The sequence below is a fragment of the Tetranychus urticae genome, chromosome 1, assembly GCF_039701765.1.
Source record: "Tetranychus urticae isolate SD_2017Ah chromosome 1, NJAU_TeUrti_SD_1.0, whole genome shotgun sequence".
NCBI lineage: Eukaryota > Metazoa > Arthropoda > Arachnida > Trombidiformes > Tetranychidae > Tetranychus > Tetranychus urticae.
Genome location: NC_142958.1, coordinates 7,184,054 through 7,203,892, shown reverse-complemented (window position 1 = coordinate 7,203,892; position 19,839 = coordinate 7,184,054). Strand labels below are relative to the sequence as shown.

General features: G+C 32.8%; 1 protein-coding gene across 6 annotated transcripts; it reads left to right on the top strand.

Annotated features, from left to right (window-relative positions):
- Positions 1 to 1,738: 1,738 nt before the first annotated feature.
- On the top strand, positions 1,739 to 12,026 carry LOC107367351 (uncharacterized). Of its 6 annotated transcripts, none has more exons than XM_089266755.1 (5): positions 1,739 to 1,870; positions 2,007 to 2,224; positions 2,720 to 2,930; positions 3,145 to 3,557; positions 8,707 to 12,026. In XM_089266755.1, exons 4-5 carry the CDS (start codon positions 3,216 to 3,218, stop codon positions 11,845 to 11,847), a joined length of 3,483 nt encoding a protein of 1,160 aa, XP_089122881.1. In that variant the 5' UTR covers positions 1,739 to 1,870; positions 2,007 to 2,224; positions 2,720 to 2,930; positions 3,145 to 3,215; the 3' UTR covers positions 11,848 to 12,026. The 6 variants fall into 6 exon arrangements, with proteins under 6 accessions (XP_089122881.1, XP_015790528.2, XP_015790531.2 ...); XM_015935042.3 differs by having other exon boundaries at positions 2,588 to 2,930; XM_015935045.3 differs by lacking the exon at positions 2,720 to 2,930.
- Positions 12,027 to 19,839: the final 7,813 nt, after the last annotated feature.

The window sequence follows — 19,839 nt, the reverse complement described above, 5'->3', positions numbered from 1 at the left end:
TAATTAAAAAAGTACAATTAAACACACACACATAAATGGTCATTACTATTTGAAACTTGAATCAACATTAAAACACAAAAAGCAACAAGTAAAGCAAATGAAATTAAGAGCCCAAAAAATGAACAGTTTAATGATTAATATTGCCTGTTGAATAGAAAGAAAAGTCAATTAAGATTGTTAATAAGATAATTGTTGTACAGTTAATTAACAAAAGGGTCCAATAAGGTGTAAGAACAAAAGATGCTAAAAAGGTGCAAAACTGGTAACAATTGATCATTTATTGTCAGTCGACAGTCGAGTGAAAGCAACCAAACCCAACTTAACCAACGCACCAGAAACGCATTCATATTTCATGTTATGACCTGAACATCTTTCACTAGATGCTGAATAATTCGTTGTCATCGGTGAATATTGAAAATGATTAAAATGCATGAGAATGGGAAAAGGTCAAGAAAAGTTGGCCGATATTGTTTAGATCAACATGGAAAGTTTAAAATGTTTACTGGAATCGAACTGAACTTGTGACGAAATCAGATTTTAATCAATTTTGATTCAAACTCAGTTTTCAATTTAAGTTCTTAATTTAGTCTGTTTACTGTTATGTGGTGAAGTGCAATTTGTTTGTGCAAAAAAGCGAAGCGTTCATTTGAATGAATTTGTTCACATTTCGTTCTTGATCTCGTTGACTTCAAGTCTTGTTGTATTTAATTTTGATTATAAGAGTTGGTTTTGTTGATAAACTGGTTACAGTCTTGGAATGATTTTAAATTAACTTTGACCAATTAGATCTTGTTACAGGTCAAGTAATCAGATGATGATTAGAGCGAATAGAGAAACAATTAAGCAATTAGATTGAAGATTAAATAATCACACAATTAGTCTGATAATAAGTTTTCCTTGTCACCTGAATACCAAGCTTGTTGATCTTAGTAACAAAAGTAAACCTTTAAAAAGCCGTTAATCAATTTCAAGATTTGAATAGTCGGCAAAGGTAGGACATTGAATTGAAATAATCAACTGAATGGTGTTCAAGTTAATTGAAAAGTTGAAGCCGAGTTTAAATTGGAAAGATTAACACAAAATTGACTTTTGAATAAATTGATTAACATCAATAGGAACATCTTGAAATGAAGAAAACGTTGAATGGCAATTTAATTTCAATACTAAATGTACTTTGATCAATTTGATAGCAATTACTGTTTCGATTGCTCAAACAATTGTTTCAATATGTAAATCACTTCCTTTTGATCAAGGTTTTCATGTTCAGTTAGTAGTCAAGCTCATGGTTTCAAATAATGTCAAAGTCAAATTTTTTCATCATTTTTGATTATTTTGACGAAACAACTATTTTAATCAAAATTAAGATAAACTTGATAAAGGTTCGTTTGATTATTTTGCATTGTGATTGGGACAAGTTGATAAATCAATGATAAAACTTGAAATGATTGTATTGACTTACAAAGAGTAAAGTAGGAAGAGACAGCAATTTGGAAGGTAAAGACAAAAGTGTTGCCTTATCCCACCGGAGGGCACAAATTGCAAGAAAATCAAGAAAAAGTCTTTTGCTTCAATCAAATTTCTTTAATTTGCGGCGCTTAATTTAACAATATTTTTATAATTTTACTTTATTAAAACACCTTCATTCAATTTTCCAATTAGCCCCCTCCAGTGGGATAAGGCAACACTTTTGTCTTTACCTTCCAAATTGCTGTCTCTTCTACCTTACTCTTTGTTGACTTATCATTTTGCGCAATTGTTGATAATTAATCTTGGTTTTGTTCAGTAAAACATTTCATTTTTCACTTTTACATCGAGCCATAATGTAACGTCTGTTTATTCACATGTTTAAAGATGGTTGGTCTGACTAATTGTAAGTTAATTATTCATGACTACATTATTATTGTGACAAAAATGTTGATAAACTTGAAACAACTGTATTGATTGATCATCTTGAATAATTGATTACCTAAAGTTTAATCCTGAAAAATCTTTCATTTACATAACAGTGAAAATATCGCCAGTCCAAGTTAATCGAGCAAGTATTGACTAGGTTGACTTAGTCTGTCAAGTCAACAAGTTATTCGAGTGAAAAAGATTGAATGAAATTGAAATGATCTTGTCCGCTTACCCTGCAGTTTAAAGGAGAAACAAGGCTGTTTTAATGATGGGAATAATGGCTCAGTCACATGCGAAGAGATAAAGCCTTTACAAAGCCTCCTAATCGGTATGTCTAAGCTTTCTAAGAGTCAGCTGGTTCAACTGATCGACTAGCGTCGGTCTAGTAGTTTCTTGCATTTGCCGTTTGTCCAAAAGCTTGATTGCTTTTTAAGGCTTAATTTTACTTTTTGAGATGAGTATATGGCACCCACTACATTATCTGAAACCTGAAACATTCATTCCATAAGAACATTTACTTTCAAACAAACTTGATTAACAACGATAAGAATTTCTTATTCGTTCTTAAGAAAAGTCCAGTCTTTATCAGGTCTAAGCATTCTGATGTCATTTCTTTCCTTTCTTTCATGTAAAACGCTCATTTATCGACATACGGCGTCATCTGAATATTCAAATAAAATATCAAATGAAGCGATAAAAATTTGCCCGACAACAATATTCATATTGAACATCACTTTACTGCATTACCGTACAAATGAATCAATTTTGAACATCTGTTAACATTTCATGTTTAACCATTTACACAAGCCTTCAGCTCATTTAGATTCAATTGATTTGATCGATAAACTAATAAATGGCTGAATCTTCCTGACTGGTTCATTAATGGTTGTTTCAGCTTTCAATTTTGACAATCAAAAATTGGTCAAAAAAGTCTGTGACCAGACAGTGCAAGTGATCGTCCAAGTTTAATGGACGTTTCAATTTAAAGTCAACTTATAGTTGGTCATACCAATGGTAGATGGCGTTGTTGTCAAGTGAGTTTTTTGTTGGCCTTTTTTTTGCAAAACCAGTGATTCCAAGAAAAATCAGTTTGAAAAAGTTGTTAACAATTAGTTTCTTGGTTGGCTGTATGTTGGTCTGAGCAGCAAAAATTTGTTGTTTAGTGTGTGTTGTTTGTTTTGTTTATCATCTTCTTCTCTTCTCTACCTTTTTGTTTTTTCCTGGGTTTCCTTAAATTTTGTTCACCAGTTTCTTACCAACCAATTTGACCAGAGATTTTTATACTCAACAAGTTTCCTTGTTATGTTGCTGTGTTTTCCATGGATAACTCAACTGATTCAGAGCAACCACCACCGCCACCACCTCGACATTCATCTAAACTAACACCACCACCATTGCCACCTAAATCTAATTGTTGGATAACAACAACAACAACAACAACCAGCCCATCTTTACCTTTACAAGCCGAGACAAGTAAAAAAAATGATCTCAAGGCGATACAGAAAAAGGCTCTTCTCGAGTTTTACCTTAAACACAAAAAGAAACAGCAAGAGCAACAAAAACAACACTCATCAACATCCCTTCATCAACAAAATCAGCCCAATCAATGTAAACCCGAATACACCAAATCTTTTTCCTGTAGCAACATTTTCCATCCAAAGGTAAGCTTCAATTTTCTTTGTCCACTCTCAACACTCTATGTCTTGTTGCTATCGCTTATTCCACATCTTACCAGCTCTTTCTTACTTTTTTCATTTTCCCTTCTCTTTCCTCTTTCTTTAGCCTCTCTTTCCCTTCTTTCCTCTTTCAATTTAGTTTCTTATATTTTCCTCTTCTTCCCTTTCTTTGGCCTCTCTTTCTCTCTCTCTTCTCTTCCTCTCTTCATTACAACTTTGCTTTCTCTTTACCAATGTTACTGATTTGTTTATCATACTTTACAACTTTTGGTAACTTGAGTTTTTTTGTGAGTTTAGTTAAAAGATAACCTTAAGCTAATGTCTGTAAGAAGGAAGAAGAAGAAGTAAAAAGAAAAGAGATTTTCTTGTACATTTTCCATTCTCTTCTTGACTTTACTTTCATTCACTCATCATCATTATTATATTCATGATTCAAATCAATTAAAGGTTCAATAGAATTGAACATTTATGCATTGCAGATGAAGAAGGGAGGAAGAAGACAAGAGAAGAAACAAGCCAAAGAATAAGAATGAGTCTCTAATGTTACACAGACAAAACAATGGCTAAAAATTGTGGTTAAAATGTTGGTGAACAAAAAAAAGGTTACACAAAAATGTTGTACCTTTTAATGTGTATTCCTACCGAGTATGAAAACTACAGAAGACATTGAGAGAATTTAATATTTCCTATCGATTCTGCATGTTGATCCATCATTCATTTCTTTATACATTTCATTATTCATTTTGCAATCCATGTAAATAGCAATTTACCCATTTTTGTCACCTTTTCCCCTTCCCAATAAAAACACTGAACACCCAAAAAAAGGTACAAAACAAAACTAGGAAAAAATAGAAAAGTTAAACTCAAAGGTTTATCGTAAATACCGAGGAAAGAAATTTCCTAGATTGTGAATAAAGAACATTTCCTTTTCTTCTCAGGAACTTTTTTCCCTTCTAATAACATTGAAAGATTTCTCAGGAGCGCATATTCTTAGTTCACAGAATCGATTCGTTGCACTTTATTGATAGCATGTTGCGCGATATCCTTTGCCTTCTCACTCACACTTCCTCTTCTTACCTTATCATCATAACTCTCTTCCCTCTCTCTCTTTTATCATCATCTATCATCCTGTGTACATTGAGTTTCACTTTCATTGTTGCCTTTGCCTTCCATAGACACACAGAGTACAAACATCAATATTAACATGAAAAAACATCAACAGCAACAGTAACAACAAGATGAACATGAAATGCTCTTGAAACTCACATTTTTTCCCAGTCTTTCCAGTCTTCTTGTTCAAATATCCACTTTGATTACCTTTTTTATTTATCGTATTGTTCATCATTGAACCATCGAGTTTTCACTCGAAACTCTAGTAAAAAAAATCGAAAGCTTATTAAGCTCCACTTTCAGGTACTCTGTTAATGCCAATTGACACAACAAATTTGTCTATTTCAATCACCTCAGTGTCCTTTAAGGATAATATTTTCATCATCTTTTTGTGATAACAACAACAACAAATCAACTTCAACTACTTTAATACTACAACCTGTTAATTCAATTTATAAAATCTTCTTTCATCTTCATCTTCTTCTTCTGCTTATTCTTCAATTTTGCTTTTCTCTCCTCATATCTATCATGCTTTACCATTCACCCAGATTTATTCAATTCAACCATCAATGTGCATAAATGTGCTCATGTGTTTACGTGAAATATCTTGATAACAAGATTGCAAGCAAGCAAAAAGAAACACTTTTCTCAATCGAAAAGAAGAAGAAAAAAAGAAAAATAGTTCGAAGAAGAGAAAAAAAAGAAGAAAAAATGAGAATATTTTCTATTCTAAATTGAAAAGCATTTCAACTTTAAAAGTGAATCTTACCTTTTACCTTTTATCCTGGTTCCATTGCCAATCTCGACCCTCTAATATCGCCTTTTATACATAACATGATATCTTATTTGATCATTGCCTTTACATGTGGCTGGTGTTTATATTGGTTCTTGTATAACTCACTTTTTGTCCCAAATCCTCGACTAACCAACAATTTGATGCCCAAATCTATTCGCAAAGCTACCATTATAAAAAAGGTTCGCATATCTCTCTCTCTCTTTATAACATTTGTAACCCATCTTTAAATGTTAATTATCAACTTTACCTGACCAAAAAACTCAATCCACCCAAACTCCCACTTCTAATCAACATTCAATTCCCATTGTCTGCAAATGACACATTAATTAGAACCCAACTCTGCACACACAACACACACACGTACATCCAACACGACCATTAACCGAACTCAACATTTTCCCACAATTTTTCTCATCATCATATAAATATGTTTACTTATTATTTTTGCTGGTTCTTCAATGAATTGATCAAACTGGTCAATGTTGAAGCTACAAGGAAGATGAAAAAAAAAAGTAATATAAGAATGAAAAATTGAAATGAACAAAAAAGTAAGGTGAAGTTGGACTAACGATTTAAGTTTAAATTGTTCATCTATTTTTTACCAGCTTAATCAAACACAAAACAACTCTATTGTTTACTTTGATTCACTTTCCTTTTATTTTTCTCTATTTTATCCTTCTCATCATCGGTATCATCATCAGTATCATCATTTGCCATTTTCATCTGATTCCTTTAAAAGGTGATTAACTGATGAAATGAGAAATGAGTCGAAGAAAAATTTACGACCCAGTAACGTACAGATGACGATGATACCGATAATGATGATGATATAATCCTCTCTCTTCTTTGTCTTCCCACCATTTCAGGTTTAAATGTTATTATAAATACTTGAAGACTTTCTTCTCATCTTTCCTCCCATTAATTTCATTATTTCATCTCCAACATCATCATCATTATCATTTTTCACTATCACTTTTACTCCATTTTTTTGTAGCTAATGTTTTGATATAAATAAGTACTTTTTGCCTCATTTTTTAATCTTTTTTTCCGCTTGCAAACATATTGTTGTAAACCATTTTTCATTGAATAAGCAAAAGTCATGTTTTGCTCTAATTTTATTGAGCTTGACCAGATTTACTGGCATTCCAATTGCATTCTTTTGCCATGAACATTTTCCTTTCTCCCCTGACTTTTCATCTTTCAGTTTCACCAACCTTTTCACATTACCTTTTCATCAACATCTCGTATTCATTGGGATTACTGGTAAAGCCTCATCTGAACCTCTTTCAACTATTCATTTCTATTCATCTTCTAAACGATATTAATATCCAGTAAATTCAGTTCTATTTCCATGATTTTCTCCTCATAACTAGTCAACTCTCAATGTTTATCACCTTCTTCTCCTGCAAGTTGTGATTTCAATTCACATCTAATTATTGACAAAATGCTCTTGTGAAAGTTCATTGTTTCCAAACTATTGCAAACCATAAATCATTAGCAGAACCAATTGATTTACAATTGACTTTCTCATGATCAACAATCATGATATCACTAGTAAAGCTTTCTTTAATTTTCAATTTTATACTTGCCATGATTTGGTAAAAAGAAAAATCAGTTTTTTTCCAAAATAAAACGAGAAACGAAAAAAAAAACAAAATCATTTTTACCTTCAACTTGCCATCTCAAGTCCTATGCATAGTCATTTCAATTTCAACTTTTGTTCCCAATAATAACAGGTTACATGGTTGATCATTGGTCAATATTGATCAATCCATTCATGATCTGATTACATTTCAACTTGAAGCTTTTCATGATTCAATCTTTTTCCATCAAGAAGAAAAAAAACGAAATTTTCCTTTCCATTTAATAATCATTTAAAAAAGCATTGAAAACTATTATAAAAATGTTAACTGACAGTTTTTCTGGTCATTTTTGGCAATTATTATTTCTACTGATTATCATGATTAGCCTAGAATTTATTTATTCTGTATATCAATTACATTCTGAAGAATGAATAAGAGAAGAAGAAGAAGAAGAAGCAAATGATGTTAATTTCATCATATTCTTGTTTAACCTTTTCATGATGATTTCATGTGCATCAGGGTATCTTGATTAGTCTGGCTCATTGAATCTCACATGTCATCCCATGCTGGTCAAAAGATCACTCCTTATCTGATTCCTTAGGGATTATTTTCTCTCTTCAATTTCCTCTTCTTCTTCTTCATCTTCAACATTTCTTTTTTATCCATCACATTTGTTTCATCTGTCCTTCATCCTACACAAATACTCAACCTACCAATCTTAGCCCCAAAAAAAACGAAAGATGATAAAAGGATCAATTTCTCTTCTCTTTTCATCTTCTTCTTTCATCCCAAGATGAACCACAAAAAAGCAACTCTCACCTACTGTTATCTTCATTTGATAAACCATAAGGTTTTCAATTTGATTCAAGATTAGCTGCATTTTCCAGGGCGTTTTAATTTCCCATTTTATAACAATTTTTATATAAATGTTATTTAAAAAGCTTTTTGTCTGTGAAGATTTAAGGTTTGTTGTAAAAAAATGATTGAATATTATGAATGTAAGAAGAGACACAAACGTTTCAAGGAAGACGGTGAAGTAAACAAGAAGAAAACAATTTTCATCTTTTCAATCTTGCTTTCTCTTTTCAAGATGAAGATGAACTCGAAGAGAGAGAGAGAAGGAAAAAAATGTCCAATTCATCTTTTCCTATTTACAAGTCACATACATTTTCTCCTTTTCATCCTCATCTTTTCTGGCTTGTCATGAACACCAATCCACCTTTTCATCCATGAATCTCATCTTGCCTCACATTTCACTGGATATCATTATTTTACTATCTTTTCATCTATTTTCTTGTTTATCTCACTTTTGTGTATTTTATTTAGCTTTTTTTTGCTCCTCTCTTTTGCTATTTCATTTTCATCTTTTCTTCTTCTTCTTTTTATCATCATCACCATCATCATAAATGCACACAAAGCGGGAAGCCTCTTTGCTGTATTTACTGTGAATAAATTGCCTTTTACATCTTTTACTAGTTTACTGATTTCATCTTCATCTTGTTGATCATTCTTTTACCTTTTCTACTTTTTTCTTCATCTTCATCTTCTTCTCTTCCTTTTCTTCTTATTGATGCAACACAAGCAAAAGCACAAAATCACATTTTGATTGACACCTTGTCCGTATTGTTATTGTTTTTGTTTACAGGCTTCATCGAGCAAGGTCGAATTAGTTGTATCCAATCCATCAAATGGCTTCACTAATACGTCAGAATCGTTCAACTGTTTACCTTCAGCCTCATCTCGAAACCATACTGGATTGACCGCCAACAACAACCATTGTTCAACATCAACTGCAACATCTTCATCTTTAACCATTTTATCTTCACTTGTTTCCGTCAATCCACCTAAACTGCACACTGGTAACGGTTTTGTTTGTGGTAATAATGGTAGTAATTGCTTATCACCCACATCAAAATCAACCTCACCTTCGACATCAACCACAACTACATCATCATCATCATCATCATCATCCTCTTCATCTGCATCATCTTCACCGCCGCCTTTGCCACCATTGCCATTGAAAAGCCATATTGGCTGTTTACTGATGCCACCACAACAACCTCCGTCTGCTCAACAAGCAACTAACTCAGAAACACTAGTAGCACCAAAAACAGTAAATGGTTTAAAATATTCACCACCGCCTTTACCTGCAACTTCAATGCACCTTCAACAGCAACAAATTACCAATAGTCAACCACTCCCAACTAAATCATGTTCATCATCATTTCCAGCAACCTTGACAACTTGTCAACTTGTTGAAACTGAATTGAACCATCATGTAAACTTTACCAATTCAAGTTCATCTCCTTTGTCTTCTTCCTCTGTACCCTTAGTCGCTTTACCCGCTTTACACTCAAAGACACCGTCAAACGCCTCTTCAAATACCCTAGACTCTGAAAGTTGTTTTACTGGGCCTGGTTCAAGTGGAACCTTAACCTCAAACTGTTCATCGTCTAGTGGCATTGGCAGTAGCAACACTAGCAGTAGCAGTGAAAGCACAACCAGTAGCAACAGCAGTGATAGTAGTAGCAATGGTCATTCAGGTCATCCGGCTGATCCGTTGCTTTTAAATGCAATAACAAATGATCACTTAACCGATACTCAAATGGAATCTCTATCCTCTTTTCCCAACTACCCACCACCTCCACCTCCACCACTTGCTCCTCTCACTCTCAACCCTTGTCCTTCACCTGCACCTCCACTGCCTCCACCACCTTCATCGACAACCTCTTCCTCTGTTGGATCTCATTCAATGAAAGTCAGAGTTTCTGGTTCCTTTACTGGTCCTCAACCTGATGATACTTTCACCATGTCCAGGGTAACTAATTTTTGCTCACCAACAACTGATTCCCTTTCAACTTGTTCATACCAAAGACCAGTGTCCATTGGTGCAATTGAGTCAATATCAACAGGCACACCTTCAATGGTCCGTGTTCACAGTTCAAACCAGCACAATTATCACAATGGTCAAAGTCACCATGCACATCATCATCATCATCACCATCAGCCAAATCATCAACATCATGAACCGATTCGGTTGAGCAACAATTGTGCTTCGGAAAATGGCGTCTCATGTAACCAACCACTTTTCAATGGGGGAAGAGATGCTACTCTCAAGTCTAGTGGTGCACATTTAAGTAATTCAAGTAATTGTTATAACACCATGATTGCTAGTGGATTAACCTCATCATCATCACCATTATCAACAACAACAATCACAACAACAACCCATAAACACAATGCCTTATCCGATAACACGGTTTCGCTGAGTGATTCCAGACAATATCAAGCCAATGGTATGGTTAACTGGCGATCATCTTCACCAACAAATCAAGTCAAGAATGAGATGAATAAAGTGAATGGCAATTCATTGTGTGATTTACGGTCAACTGATGCTAATAAACTCTCTGAATCGTGGTCCCTCCGTCAACCGGGATCAACCTCAATGGGACAATATCAAGCAACTCCCATTGATCCAAATTGTACCTCAACCAGCACCATGAGCACAACCTCCTCTTCCTTTTCATTCCCCTTTCCCTCGGCGCCATTCAATAAATGCGTAAAACGATCCATTGCATCTGATGAGGTTCAACGGGTTAATGATGATGATGATATTAATAGTAAAAATGTAATCAATGAAAATTGTGTTCTCAATTCAACCATTAAATTGATAAGGCAATCAAATGAGTGCAAAGAAAGTGATGAATCAAATGTAATTGGACGAGGTGAAGCCATTGGCAGCAGTTCAACGGCAAGCTCAGATGGTTACAGCAGTGGTTCACTGTCACCCACATCATCACCTTCCTCCCTTGAACTGGCCCTTGATCGTCCCTACATAGTCCATTCAATGTGTGGACAAGCAATCTTGTCCAATTCCAGTGAAGCCATTCCAAAGTTGACTGAACACCTTGACTGCCTACGAGCCGAGTACAGCCAAATGCAAAGTGAGATACAAACCAACGAGTCCATCGGTGCAAGTCTAGTTGAAAGGTTAACCCAGGCTGGTCTAACGTGGCAAGAGACTGAAAAGATATCCATCCATTTAGAGGAGATTGAAAAGATAACTCGACTTTTACTCTCCCTGTCTACTCGATTAAAATCAATTGAAGCCGATATCAACAGTAAAAATGTTTCCTCACCCCTAGGTGGTAACCCTTCCGGTTCAACCCATAACAATAATAATAATGTTGGTTGTGAAAAGCTTGTCAGTTCCTCCTTATTTTCATCATCCTCATCTACATCATGTTCATCAGCTTTATACTTCAACAAGCAAAGTTTAACATCATCTTCATCATCTGGATGTCTTGTTACTTCCATCCATAATAATAATCATAACAATAATAATAATAATAATAACATTAATGCTAATGCTAATAATAATAATAACCATCACCCATTACCGTCATCTGCATCATCTTCATCATTGCTGTTATCATCGCATCCATCATCATCTTTAGCTGCGAGTGCCTCAGTCTTTTCGGACAATAGGATTGATAATAGATGCAATAAGAACGTCAATCCTGAATTGGAATCTCTCCTATTGAAACGTAACAAATTATTGGCACAATTGGAGGAAGCAATTGCATTGAAGGAATCGATTGATCGTACAAGTCAAACCATATCGGATAAAATAATAGTTAAATATTTTAAACAATCAAGTCAAGATGTTGACTCTTTCGTTAGATTTATTCAATTAAAGTCTAAACTTATTGTTGAGGAAAAGGAATTGATTGACAAGATAGAAATTAAAGAAAGACAATTACTTAATCTAACCAATGCCACTTGAAGAGAGAGAGAAACCAATTGCCATCATCTTCCAATGCAAAAATGCATTCTTTTCCTTCTCATCCTTTTCTCATCCTTTTCCTCATCCTTCATCTTTCCATCTTTCCCTCCTAACCCTTTCCATTCAACACTCATCTTGTTACAACAAGAAAGCAAAAGGTTAGATAATTTATACTAAACTTTTAACTCGATGTAAAATGTGAACATTTTAAATAATGAAAAGTTTCAAACAAAAAAAAGATTCCAAATCATTTATGCTAATACTGAGAAATTGATTCCAACAGATGAAAAAAGTCTATGGAAGACTAATGATGAAGGGATAAATTGAATCGTGTTCATGTTGCAAGTGTATCAAGATAAATGTCCAATGAATCGTTATTAATATGATTGTACAGAGTAAACCATTTAAACTTGGCACGCATCTTCACACGGATTAATTGATCAATGTTTGTATTTTTAATAACAATAATACTTGTGTGTGTTTATTCAAACATCAAAAGCAATCAAAAAATCATCCAACATCCAAACAAACCAATTCAAAACCACACAATTTTCATCACGCAACAATCAACAAAACGATGAACCATTTCGGTTTCTACTTCTTCTTCCTCTTCATCTTGATCATCTTTATTTCCTTTACTTTTACACTTTCTTATCTTCATCTTGCTTCATCTCTTTCTTTCTTCTTCTTCACCCTTTTTCTTGATATAATACAATGGAGAGGAACCAAAAGGAGAAACAGATTGACATGGTTGATTAGTTTGTTCATCATTCACTTTTCAAGATACAACAATCATCCTGATAATGCACCAATAACAGGACTCATCAAGATGAAGATGAAGATGATAGATAATAAGATGAAACAAAAAAAAAGGTAACAACAAAACAAAACCAAACTACGAGATGAAAGTGATTTTGAAAAGGCGTTGGAGTGGATTGAAGAGTAACAAATGATTTGATTGTTGTTTGTGAATAAATTATTGAAAAACTTTTCTTTCTTTATGCCAACAATTAGTAATTTGATTATCAACAATTGATAACAATTAACGGTAAGTAGAGTCATGTGTGACCAAACTTCAACTATTCAAACTTTTGATTGGAAAAACGATTTTCAACAAAACAATTCATTTTCAGATTTTAAACAATCAATCAAACTGTAAGTTTTGTCTGTTTTAAAACATTGAACACTTAATGTTTACCTTTCACCGAAACTTCAGAGTTTATCTTATATTTCAATTGGCCATTTCAAGCACTCAATTACAATAGAAAAGTCAGCTTTTGAAGAACATTTCTAAAATTTAATTTTCGACTTTCTAATCGATTCAGCTTCTCTTGAGTCAATTTTTCTTCTATCACTTTCAGTAAATAAGTGCCTTTGAACATCGCCTCAGAACGTTTCAACTTTTCTTGAAATTCTAGTTCGAAGTGAGCTCAGTTCGTCGAGTTTCCTGTGTACACCTGAAGTTGACTAATCTAATCAACTGGGTCCATCTTTTGTCAGCCAATTATTTAGAAAATGATTTTTGTAATTTTGGGTTTTTCGATAATTCAATTCAATTTCATCGCTTGAATTTTCATTGGTCAAGATTGTTTGAAAATAAATGTTCATTTTCTGTTCCAATTTCATCTTTTTCCATGTTGAATATTTAAAGAAAGTAAATTTATTCAGTTCACATTTAAAGTGAAAAGTGTTTTGATTGAAAGTCACCATCAGGCAAATTGCATGAAAAGGTGAACAAAATGTTGACCAACAAAAAACGAAATGAAATTGATTACTCAAATTGTTGCAAAGTGACTTTAATCAGCGCAAAAAGTTGACAAATTTAGCCTCATTTTGCGATTCTTTTTCAATACTTGATGTTGTCCATGAATTGAAGGACCAAATGAGTAGCCAAATGTTGAACAAACAGACAAATGAATAACATTGAATGAACCCAATTTTATGGAAACCATTATCATGATAAACAGATTACAATCATGTTCATCTCAATTCAATGGACCAAAAATAAATTACCGTTTTTCCTCTCAAACCTATTCTCCAATCAAATGCAACACCTAATGAAAGTAACAACAAAACAAGATTGTCTTTTTACAAACAAATGGTAACTTGCAACGATTAAACGAGAAGAAAAAAGGAAATAATTTGCTAATACTGAAGCTGAACATCATCATCATCATCATCATGATAAAATTGATTAATATCGAGTGAAGAATAACGATGAAACGAGAAAAAAATGGATTCATTAATAATCGCCATTCTAATCTAGAGCTTTCCTCTGTTCAACCCTTCTTGATACACTAATAGTGTTGATGATTCCCATCATCATCAACCAACCATGTAACCAATTTCATGAGAATAATTGAATATTACATTAAATAACTCACATGATGCTTCATTATCTGATTAATTATATTAGACACTTTTACTTTCAATCTTCCTAATTACGATGATCAGTTGAAACACTTGTTTACACAAATCATCAATAACCAGATTAATCCTGATCAACATGACAACATTTTCCAGGAACCCAAAAAACAATCTAAAAAATGAAACGAGACAGAAAATTGAAAGTTGATATTCCCTTGTAATACAACATGTCATTCAATATGAATAATTAATTTTGTTAATTGTTTGCAATTTAATTTTCTTTTCATCTTTTTCTCAACCATTTTCAGCTCATCTCAATCAATCATTAAACTATTATTACTTTTATTCATATTAACATTCATTTTGAATGTTGAACCATTTTACATTTACATGTTAACTTACCGTTTGTGAGGTTTGCTGTTCAATTGATTGTTCAATGGTCAATACGTGAGGGTGACAACAATCAATAACATTATTATGTGAATTGGGTCGATATGTTGATATATTTTTAACTAAACATCAATAACAATTTGAATGGTCGATTGGAAAAAATTGTTTGATTCATTTTCAACAAAATGGAAATTCACTTTGTCCTGGACTCTACGACAATTGTTTCCGGCCATTAGTTGATTTAACCAATTTAACTTTGTAATTACACAAGAATTAACTTGATTTATCATGAAACTCATCATATCATTTGTTTCTTCCGTAAAGGAAGTAGAAATGGTATTAACTCTCATCTTTCAACTCTTTTCTTTTTCTTTCCATTTTCTCTTCAATTCATTGGGAATCATTGTTGTTCCCATTGTTACCTGTAACTATTAACCGAAACGGATTCACCATTAACCATTCAATTTGATTCATTAATTTGAATCAACTGCTCAACATTAGTTTGAACACATTCCAATTGCTCATCCAAAGTCGCAAGAAAAGGCAATTTCAATGTTGAACCAATATTTTGCTCATCAACTCTTCTCTTCACATTTTTCATTTCATTATTGATCATTTATATTCACCTAATTGTTTCACTCATTTTAGATTCAATTTTTAGTCTCAAAAAATTGTAAATCAAAAGTAAATCTTGTTCAGTTTCCAATCAACAGTTGCTGTTGAATTGAACTAAAAATATCTTGTCATTATTTTACTTGGCAATTGTTGAGCTTAGCCTAAGCTTTTCTCATAATTTAAATGCAAAATGAAATGGTTCATTGATACAGAAAATCTGAAATACAAAAAACATGAAAATCCAAAGTTAATGGAGCTTTCATTTTTATAATAATACATTTATTACAAAAGACAGTTTATCAAAAAATGTTTAAGCCTTTCAACCTTTGCATTTGATTTGCTTCATCAATTGAAGGCAACCTTTAATTGCAACTCAAATTTCATCCGTAATCAGGTTTAGTCAATGACAATCATAATTAGAGGTTTGGACAGAAGAGTAAAATTGCAGTTTCAAATGTCCGAGTTTAAGTCGGTTTAAATTGAGCAAAAAATGAATCATTTTTTTCGAAACTTCAATAAATTCCAAGTGATTTCACTCCCAGGTCAATTCTGAATCACTGAGAAGTTTCATTTCGAGTTTCTCTTTTTTCCAACTTTTATCTTTTCTCAACTTTGGTAATATTTTCATATTCATTATCATGAAAAGTTGTAATCTTTTGAAGAGTTTCAGGAAACTCTAGATCAGCTTTGAAATGCTGATCAATTTGATCATTGCTCAAGTTTTTTCCAACTTTTATCTTGAATATTTAAGAATTTATTTTTTCTGCTAAAAGATCTTAAAATATGTAAAGTTTTTCCTGAATATTTTTTCGATTTTCATCTTTTCTTTTCCTTCAATGCTCAACTTATTCACATTGACTTATAACTTGATGCTTGGGAAGAATTGCAAGAATTGAAAAATGAAAATAATCATGAAACTGTTTGAACTGGCAGGAAAATTGTTATTACCAGTAATGATATTATTTTGTCAGTTTCCATTATTATTATTGCCTTTCATTGGCAAACATTATTACCATGTGAACATCATTAAGTCACAAATTATTATTGGTAAAACTGTGCAAAAGGTTTCAAGAAAGTTTCAAGAAAAAATGTTCACATTCATTTATCAATCACAACTGATCCAAATCATCCAATGATTATTATTCTGTGAATTTTTTTCCCTTAATTCACTTTGATCATCAATGTATGAAGGTGGAAAATTTATCATGAAAATACCTTTTTGCAGTTTAAATTCATTCAATGAGAATGGTGAAAATGTTCAAAGGTGAAACAAAGTATACAAAAGTCAAGCTCAAAAGTAATATTGAGAAAAGTGGAAAAATGTTTGCAATGAGAAGCATTTCAAGTATAAAAAAATATTTATACAAAAAAATGATAAAAATGTGAAATTCGCTTCCTGATACAAGCGGTAATGAACTTGAATGACAAAAGGTTGAATCAATTGTTTATTTTCAGAATAAAACTCAAATCTCGAAATTGAAATGACAAGAAGCTCGAAATTTGCCGAAAATTCATGTTCTAATCAAATTGCAAGGAGTCTCAGCCTTCTGTCTCTCTTCACTTACAGCTTTTGGTAGGCCTTTGCCTTTTCCTAAATTGAACCGGGCATTTCTCATCATTTTGTGCATATTTTCAGCCATAACTCACGAACGATTGATGCTACAGACCTCAGACTAAAATTATGAACTTTCGCAGATTAAAGAAACATAAGTTCGAACGCCCATTCAAGTTCGTTATTTGACCTCTAATTGATATTTCAGAGTCATTTACAAAATTTTAAATGCAAATTTCAACTTTGAGCTCAATGTTAATTGTGAGATAGTAATTATTGTCGATAACCGCTATTTTCTAATAGACTAATGGACAAGCTCTTTACAATCCGGCAAAGATCCAACTCTTGATTCTTAAGGATTTTTTGCTTTTACATTTCGCTCAAAAGACTTTTGCCCAGTTGCCTTTCGCTCATTTGACCATTGCTCAAATGATTTTAGCTGGGCCCAGATAAAAGTCTACTTCCGTAAATCGGGAAGTTCAGCTAAAAGATACGTTTTCTTTTGACTATTACTCAGGTCATTTTGCGGGATTAGCTTCAACATTTTTATGTGGTTTCCATCACAAATCACGATAATTTGAGAGCTACTGATCACAGACTGTTGATACTTCGTGATGAAAATTTTCCTAGGCTGAAAATTGCGAAATGACTTTTAAATTACTTCTAAAGTAACTCAGAGCGATTTTTGATGACCTAGTATGACCTTGACCTTGAAATATGACATCAGCAAAACTTCCATAGACACAATCTTAGGTCGATTGGACAGCCAGAAGCAGAGTAATAGCCAAAATAAATTGTCCCTTTCAGCTGGATTGTCATGTAGTGTTAACACTTACAGCTGTCAAAATTAGCATAGGCTTTGTTGGACAAACTAAATTTTATTCATGAGAAAGTCTGAAGCAGCTTACTTAAGCACAAAAACTGACCAGGATACAGTCGACATTTGATCAAAGGCTGAAAATAATGTAAAAGCTCAATCTTTTCCGTCTCAAGTTTCTATTTCTTCAACTGTCTATTTTAGTCTCTTTTTTATCAGTTTTTCCTGAGTATCTGAATTGGGTTCTAAAACGAAAAATATTTTACTTACATTACTGACATTGGCTTAATTTGTATTACCAAGTAGAGTCTTTACTTTTGACTGTTTTAAGTGCCGTCCTTTGACCCAACACCATCTCTGGCCCTTGGTGCGTTATCTTTGATTGTGACTAAGATTGAATAAAGTAAAAGTTGCTCATAAAGTCTGAATAGTTTTCAATTCAAAGATTTGAACTTCTTTACATCATTCTTTGTTACTCTATAACCTTTTCGTACTCACAGAATTTGAAGATAAATTTGATCAATTGTTGAAGACAGGAACAAAGTGAACACGAAAAAGGGCAAAATTTTCATTTTCAACTGAATACCAGGGAAAATTATCTCTCAATTTCAATTGTATTCATCTTGTTCATTCTCATTATTAGCATAATAAGGTTTAATAAGTGAGACAATACATAATGATTATCGAACAAGAAAATGAAACAAAAAAGTTCTCAACATTTACTACCTAAAATTATATGTATCATTAACATCAGAGGAAAAAAGAAATATTTTATCAATTTCTATGAAATGATATCATTTGAACCTGAATAATTAACTTTACTAAATCACCTCACGAACATTTCTTTATTGCTCTCTTCCTTCCTCTTGAAACAATATCACCATTATCATCAGAAACATCATCTATAACATCATCAGAATCCATTCAAGACAATGATGGGCAAACACCTTAACGATGTCGTTATCTTATCGTCTCACCATTCAACTGGTTCATTATTGAAGTTTGAATAATGATGACTCCAGAAACAAATAAATATCATTTTTAATCATCTTTTTATTTCTTTTTTTTCATCACTTTAAAATCTTTTGTGATATTTTGCGCTCATTTTTTTCCAGCCTTTCTTCAGTTTCATTGAGTTTTCCAACTTTTTTTGTTGAGCAACTTTTCCTATTGAAATATTTGCAGCTTTTATTTAGATTAATTTTGATCCAAAATCGTGCTTCCATGTTCATTTTCATCTTTCGACTTTTCCTTTTCACTTTTCACATTTTCATCACTAATGAATTTCAAGATGAATTTTATTGTTTTCAGGAAGAGACATTCACAATATTTGATTCACTTTTTGCTCTCTACTTTATCGTCTTTCAAATGTCTCATCTTTTATTTGAAATGCATTTTCATTATCATTAAGAAATGTTTTCTTGTTTAATAGCTAATTCGTGGGATTGTTGCAAAATGAAGGCAAAATATTTACCAAATGAACTTATTGAATCTTTACTGAATATTATCTATAATGATGTTTGTCATTTCTCAATGAAATATTGTTGTTGGATCGGATATTAAACATGAAAAGAGTAAGTCATTTCATACTGGAAAACATTCACAGGTTCACTGGAAGTAGATCAGTACTGGTAGATGAGTGATGATGGACTTTATGCTTACGCTTTAGGTGAGTGTTTTCAGCAACCTCAGGACTTGAGCGAGATCGGAACGCTAACACCAAGGTGTAGTTACAACATATGAAGGTTAGCAATCTCATCGCTTACGTTAATCATTAGGCTGCTTGAAAAAGTATTACCGGTCTCACCACGATATATTTATGTTGCGATTGTTTATGGATTATTGTTCTCTACTGACTATAAGGAAGAGTATGAGCTCTAAGGTTCTCGATAATGACATACAACGTTCAGGAAGAGTATCAAGTAGAGGTGGTAAAAGGATTCTAAAAAAATCTGATGACTGTAGCAATGAGGTTTGTTGGACTATTTTTCTTACTGGATTTCATGCAGCTCAAACACTGAAAATTGTCTTCGATTTTCTCATCGGTAAGATTGTTTTCTGACATTCGATAAGTTGCTGTTGATGGTAATGGAGATGATGAATTCGCATAAAGATTCATCTTCAAATTGAATACACTGCAAACTCTGTAGTAAAAATTGCCAGAACAAACTGTAGATCCAAACTTCACTTCAGTCGATGCTGTCAGTGAAGATGATTAGGAATCCTTGAATAGCAAAGGTCTTTAAATTTT

Coding starts and splice junctions, on each gene's coding strand:
- LOC107367351 (XM_015935045.3), top strand. CDS start 3,216: ATGGATAACTCAACTGATTCAGAGCAACCACCACCGCCACCACCTCGA. Junction 3,558..8,706: donor GCAACATTTTCCATCCAAAG/GTAAGCTTCAAT, acceptor TTTTGTTTACAG/GCTTCATCGAGCAAGGTCGA.